This window comes from Bidens hawaiensis, unplaced genomic scaffold (assembly GCF_021521415.1).
Source record: "Bidens hawaiensis isolate Kalapana, Puna unplaced genomic scaffold, B.hawaiensis_p1.1 tig00010124_1, whole genome shotgun sequence".
NCBI classification, from domain to species: domain Eukaryota; kingdom Viridiplantae; phylum Streptophyta; class Magnoliopsida; order Asterales; family Asteraceae; genus Bidens; species Bidens hawaiensis.
Genome location: NW_027491763.1, coordinates 718,006 through 724,323, shown reverse-complemented (window position 1 = coordinate 724,323; position 6,318 = coordinate 718,006). Strand labels below are relative to the sequence as shown.

Below are 6,318 nucleotides of genomic sequence, written 5' to 3'. Positions count from 1 at the left end.
TCTGGCTGGAAAAATGATTTTTCAATTAAAAAATATTTTTTTCCATAGAAAACCGGTTCAACCGGTCGGTTTTTCGGTCCAACCGGTTCGGACCGGCCGGTTCCTTGGGAGCTGAGCGAGCTATATAGAACCAGACCGGTCGGTAGACCGAATCCCGGTCGGACCGGTTCAACCGGCCGGTCTGGTCTCAACAACACTGAATGCGAGTTTGATAGTTGAGATGGTGTGCATTGCTAAATCTAGTTGTAAACGAGTTGAGTTGAAGCTATACTCATCTAAGATTAAGCTCGAGTCTAGCTCGTTTCAAGCTTTATGTCTACGGTTCAACTCGTAAATAATTATTTTAACTAGAACTTGTAATTGTAAAGATATATTGTTTTTTAATCAAAATATTTACATTACACAATAAATTTTATATATGTAAGTAATAAGTTTGTTTAGACTCACGAGTCCAATAAAACTCGGTATGTAAAACGCTGATCAAACTAGTTTATTAATATAAAATAAACTTTAATCTATATTCACCACGGCCATGATTTAAATTTCAACTTAATTTGCACCCGTTTAGGGTGGGCAAGTGCTCCCTGAATTACTCAAACTAAAAAAAAATCAATGGGTTACACCTTTTACCCGAGTGAACTCAAAAGTATATGATTTAATTGCCAAAGTATTCCCGAACTATCCGATTTCACTTTTCTACACAAAACAATGATTGCTCCAACTTTCACATTCAGGTTAACGAACCCGATTCCTTTTACATGTTCACTTTGCCAAACCAATTGCGACGGTGTTCTTAAGGCACTGATCTACTCGATTACTCGAAAACATTTTTTAAGTACGCCTTTCATCCTTAGATAACCCGTAATTTTAAACAAAATAGAAAAACATTTTAGATGGATACAAAATTACCCATTTACCCCCAACTTACCTTTTATTTACCAGACTCTACCCTTCTCACATGGGCTATAATGCAGAAACAAACTCAGAATTTCAATCTAGACAAAATCAAGAGAGAGAGAGAGTGTGTGTGGTCACTCCCAACACAATTGTCTAGGAGCTTGAGGGGTGCGTAGGATAAGCAGTGTGTACGTGGGGTCTATCTGTGTTTCTTGATTCTTCTACCCAACCCATGGTGTAGCTTAACAACACTCAACACAACCCAAAGACTCCATTATTCTACTTGGGTAACCCAAAAAAACCTTTCTTTTTCAGCTTTTTGACAATGGCAGCAGCGCACGTTAGCATAAGCAGCATGAGAATAGTGTTAATGTGCGCCTTCCTGTTCTTCTTCTTGGATCTGGCCTTGCTAACTTGCGCTAGACAGTCACCAGCTTCCAAGCAGAAGCTTCAAGTTCATAAACACTTGAAACGCCTCAACAAACCACCTATCAAGTCCATTGAGGTACTCATTTAAATTATTATGTTCTTTTTAGTCAATTATTAGTTTTTTTTTTCTAATATTTAATTTTTGGTTCCAAAATGTAGTAAAAATGTTTCCTTTTTTGTAAAAGATGTTTCTTTTTTCTGCAAATGTTGTGTTTCTTGAATCTTGATGCACTTAGAGTTAACAAGTAACGAAATTTAATGATTATTTCATTTATTTGCATGATTTTGAACAGAGCCCAGATGGGGATATTATTGATTGTGTACACATCTCTCAACAACCAGCTTTTGACCATCCATTCCTCAAAGACCATAAAATCCAGGTTTCTTTAACACCTTCAACATTTTCTTGATTTTGTTTTACATTACTTTGTTTTTTGACTTTTTTAAACATTTTTTGTATATGTTTAGATGAGGCCTATTTATCATCCAGAAGGGCTTTATGATGATAGCAAGATGAGCACAGAATCCAAACAAAGAGAAAACAACATCCACCAACTATGGCATGTGAATGGCATGTGCCCTGAAGACACCATACCAATAAGAAGAACAAAGGAAGAAGATGTGTTAAGAGCAAGTTCTGTTAAAACTCATGGGAAGAAGAAGCATAAAAGCTTTGCTATCCCTAGAAGCATCCCTAAATCTGCTGATCCTGATATTGATAATGAAAGTGGTCATCAGGTAAAAAAAAAGATTAAAAAAAAGTTTAAAAAAAATACAATTTTTTTTCACCTTAATTATGACAAATTAGATGGTTATTGCAATCTTGAAGATTAGATTACCCTTCTTTAGTTTGATAATGACATATGATTTTGGGTATAAATGTATAAAGAAAAAGATTTGTTTCATAATTTGCCATCATTATAGCAAAATAAAGAGGTAATGAAAGAAACAAAAGTAAAAGCTCATAGCTTTATGCAAAATAAAGTGGTAAATTAGCTTTTCTTTAAAACCCCATGTCTAAATGCACCATCTTTAAAGTCTGATTGCTGTAATTCAAGAATTAAGTGCCACTTTATTAATTAGCTATTTATTTCATAATTTGCCATCATTATGAGTTTATGACAAAATAAAGGGTAATGAAAATGTCCCATGTTATTTGCACTTTTTCCATAGTTTTTTAAGGCTTGATTGTTGGTAAAAAAAATAATGAAGATTATTTATGCTAAAGTGCACCTTTTTCAGCTAACCGAATGGTTCATTATGTGTTTTTAACATATAGCATGCCATAGCTTATGTGGAGGGAGATAAATACTATGGAGCAAAGGCAACCATGAACGTTTGGGAACCGAAAATACAACAGTCAAACGAGTTTAGTTTGTCACAAATTTGGATTTTAGGCGGTTCTTTTGGTCAAGATCTTAACAGCATTGAAGCAGGATGGCAGGTATTCTCATCACTGTCCATAATTCTTGAAGCCAAAAGAACTGTTTTAACATGTTTGAAGTGTATTATTCTTCCATTATTGTGTTTTGTTTAATAAATGTATGATGATTTTCAGGTTAGTCCAGATCTGTATGGTGATAACAACACAAGACTATTCACTTACTGGACTGTAAGTATATAGTTTTCTTGAAAGTTTATGTCATGAAGTAGAAGTTGTAACTTTTTTTAATAATTAATAATCTCTTGATGCAGAGTGATGCATATCAAGCTACCGGTTGCTACAATCTGTTATGCTCGGGTTTTATTCAAATCAACAATAATATAGCAATGGGTGCAAGCATCTCCCCTGTTTCTGCATTTAGGAATTCACAATATGATATTAGCATCCTTATCTGGAAGGTAAATTACTAAATTTCAAATTTAATTAAATTATATTGTTTGTGGGATTAAATGGGCTTTAATACTCTTTTAATTTACTCAAGATAAGCAAGCACTAAGTGGGAATAAGTGAATAACATAGTTGGCTTGATTTTATGCATTATTCAAAGGTGTGTAAGTGCACCTTTATAATCACCTTTATATTATCTTTTTCTTTATTAAATAAAAGGTGATGCTAAATAGAATCAATTATTGGTAGGTAATGGTTCTTGAACATTGCAGGAAATATATATATATAATAAAAGTGAGAATCTTGTAATTTTTTAGTTTCCATGTTTATAAATCTAAAATGCCTTAAATCAGAAGCATAAAAGATTAGAAGTGACATTTCAACCCACTTATATAGAATTAAGTCAATTTGTTTTATAAAATAGAAATTATATCATTAACAATGTTGTTTGCGAAATGAAGTTTAACTTGTTATTTACAAAATACAATACGGTGGAAAAATGTGTCGTTGGGTTATTTTGACCCATACATAAAGGTTAGATATTTTTTTTTACTGTTTTGACCGGTCCGTATTTGTCTATTAGCTTTTAGCAATTATTTTACTACTTTAATAATATTGTTTTTGCAATCATGTTTAATGCAAAAAATAGCTTTACAAAAAGAGAAACAAAAGAGTGTCTACCCAACTCAACCCGTTTTGACCCACAAATAAAAATGACATCTTTTGATCGTTGTACAAATTACCCGCCTGCCCATTTGGTATCGTGTATTTTTGGATGTTTTCTTGGAATAAAGATGATTACTTTAACGTTTAACATGTTAAACCGGTGTATTATTCTTAATTCAGGACCAAAAAGAGGGAAATTGGTGGATGCAATTTGGGAACGGATACGTGTTGGGCTACTGGCCATCTTTCTTGTTTTCATATTTAGCCGACAGTGCTTCAATGATCGAATGGGGTGGCGAGGTGGTCAACTCCGAGCCAGACGGGCAGCACACGACCACGCAAATGGGCAGCGGGCGGTTCCCGGAAGAAGGGTTTGGAAAATCAAGTTATTTCAGGAACATTCAAGTTGTTGATAAAGAAAATAACCTTAAATCTCCGAAAGATCTTGGGACATTCACTGAACAATCTAACTGTTATGATGTTCAAACCGGAAGCAATAGTGATTGGGGTCATTACTTTTACTATGGAGGCCCTGGTAAAAACCCAAACTGCCCTTGACCATGTTCACATCAGAAGATGAAGATCTTTTGTTAAATATTTTTATCTTTTTTTTTCTTTGTGGTGTCCATCTTTTAGGGTTTTAGTGAGAAGTTTTGGTTTTTGTTTATGGGTTTGATGGGAAAGTGGCAAAGTTTCTCATAAGTGTGAAAGAAACAGCAGCCCATTGAAAGTTTTCAGTGAATCTTTATTTGTTGAATTTGCCGTTTTTGGGCAGTTTTTAAGTCAAATGAATGAATTGGTTTTAGCTTTTTAGTTATGCAATCTTAACTTCATTTGATCCAATTCTTGGAAGAAACAACCTTCTTGTAAGTTTTCAGTGAATCTTTATACATATGTTGAATTTCCTGTTATTGGGCAGTTTGTAAGTCAAATGAATTGGTTTTAGTAATTTAGTAATAAAAGCAAAACTTTTAGGGGTATGAACTGCAGTCTTCAAAGATGAGGGTGCATTTCGGTTCAATTTTTGAAAGAAAAAAAGTTAATATATATTCGTTTGTAAGGGGGAGATGGAAAGATTGGCGAGTCGGGAAGCTCTTGCTCATCGACATATGTAGGTAAATTCAATCGAGTGTGGTGTCTGCAATAGCAATACTAAAAAAATGTGACATTTGCTAACCGACTGTAACTTAGCTGATAGCGTTTGACATTCGATTAGCGAGTGATGTCCCCCCCCCCCCCTTTACGTGTTCTTGTTGAGGGAACTTGCTCTTCTTGGGCCGTTGGTAGATAAACTCACTTAAATGAATTGGTTTTAGCTACATTTAGTTCAACAATCATAACTTGAAGGGTACAAATTGCAACTCTTGAAATATGAGGGTGCAATTTGACCCAATACTTTATGATGTCAGTGGGAGTAGAAAGTTAAATATAATTGAGAAAAGATGTTTTGGAGGTGAGCAGCATGTAACTTTTACCATATTTGGACCTTTTGATACAAATCAATAAACTTTTATAAAGTGAAGTCAGAAATTGTCTAAATGTAACCCCACGGTTTCAATTACACACCCTTGTGTTTTAGTAGTTAGTACTCACCACTCATTATTATTTCTTGGAAGCTAGCCATGCTATTGATATTTTCAAAACAGAACCAAACTGGTCTGATGAATCAGTTAAACTAGAACCTGGCCAAGTTATCATTCTGTTTATTCTGGTTATGGTCATTGGTCAAACGACTCAAACCCGGTGTTGCGTTAATCTAGTAGCATTAGAGGCGTCAATCGTGTTATTAGCTTAATGAATTGAATTATTCATCCCAAACAGTATGGATGGTAGCCGGTTCTTGATCTTTTATACATCATCGGTTAATACTAATGACTTGGTAAGAATTTTAAAGAACCATTTACTCCGACTAAAGTGAATTATATTCAATTGTTTGTATATTTAGCTTGAAAACTAAAGAAGCGCACCAAAAATGTTGAAAAATGGACACTACTTTTGTTTTTCGAAAACCGATTCTGAGTATGGTCAACATGAGTGATCAAAACCAAGTCCATGTGGAACCGGTAACTTGGTAAGAACCATGTAGGGTAGGGTTCGGAGTTAAGACAAGGTACTAAAAAACCATGTATGAAACCGGATCTTTTAAATTGTTTTTTTAGTCTGATCAAATTAAATTTAACAAAATAAAGTGTGATTTTTATATATTTTTAAGATTATAGAAATTACAAAAACTTGCTTTGCAAAACATTAAAACTACAGAGTTTGGTTTCAATCATCATATTCGTCGTTGTTTGGTGTTTATTCATCGCATCTCAACGTAGGTTTTTGTAAGTGAGTTCTTCACCGCCAAGTGACATAGATATTCCTCATGTTATCTTGTCATCTTGTAGCTGTGCTACTACACTATTTTACTTTCAAGACTTGAAATATGTTGTGTTCTACAACTAGTTTCGAAAACCCCATTTTTAATGCTTATAATAAGCTATGGAATACAA

General features: G+C 34.1%; 1 protein-coding gene across 1 annotated transcript; it reads left to right on the top strand.

The window, feature by feature from the left end:
• The first annotated feature begins 1,014 nt into the window (after positions 1–1,014).
• On the top strand, positions 1,015–4,628 carry LOC143534249 (protein neprosin-like). Its single transcript, XM_077028785.1, has 7 exons — positions 1,015–1,402; positions 1,620–1,706; positions 1,795–2,064; positions 2,606–2,770; positions 2,885–2,938; positions 3,022–3,168; positions 4,004–4,628. The coding sequence occupies exons 1-7, from the start codon at positions 1,223–1,225 to the stop codon at positions 4,379–4,381; spliced, it is 1,281 nt and encodes a 426-aa protein (XP_076884900.1). The 5' UTR covers positions 1,015–1,222; the 3' UTR covers positions 4,382–4,628.
• Positions 4,629–6,318: the final 1,690 nt, after the last annotated feature.

What these genes read in the sequence shown, in the direction of transcription:
- LOC143534249 (XM_077028785.1), top strand. Translation starts at nt 1,223, where the DNA reads ATGGCAGCAGCGCACGTTAGCATAAGCAGCATGAGAATAGTGTTAATG. An exon ending in CACCTATCAAGTCCATTGAG is followed by an intron (nt 1,403 to 1,619) that starts GTACTCATTTAA and finishes GATTTTGAACAG; the next exon opens with AGCCCAGATGGGGATATTAT. An exon ending in TTAGCATCCTTATCTGGAAG is followed by an intron (nt 3,169 to 4,003) that starts GTAAATTACTAA and finishes TTCTTAATTCAG; the next exon opens with GACCAAAAAGAGGGAAATTG.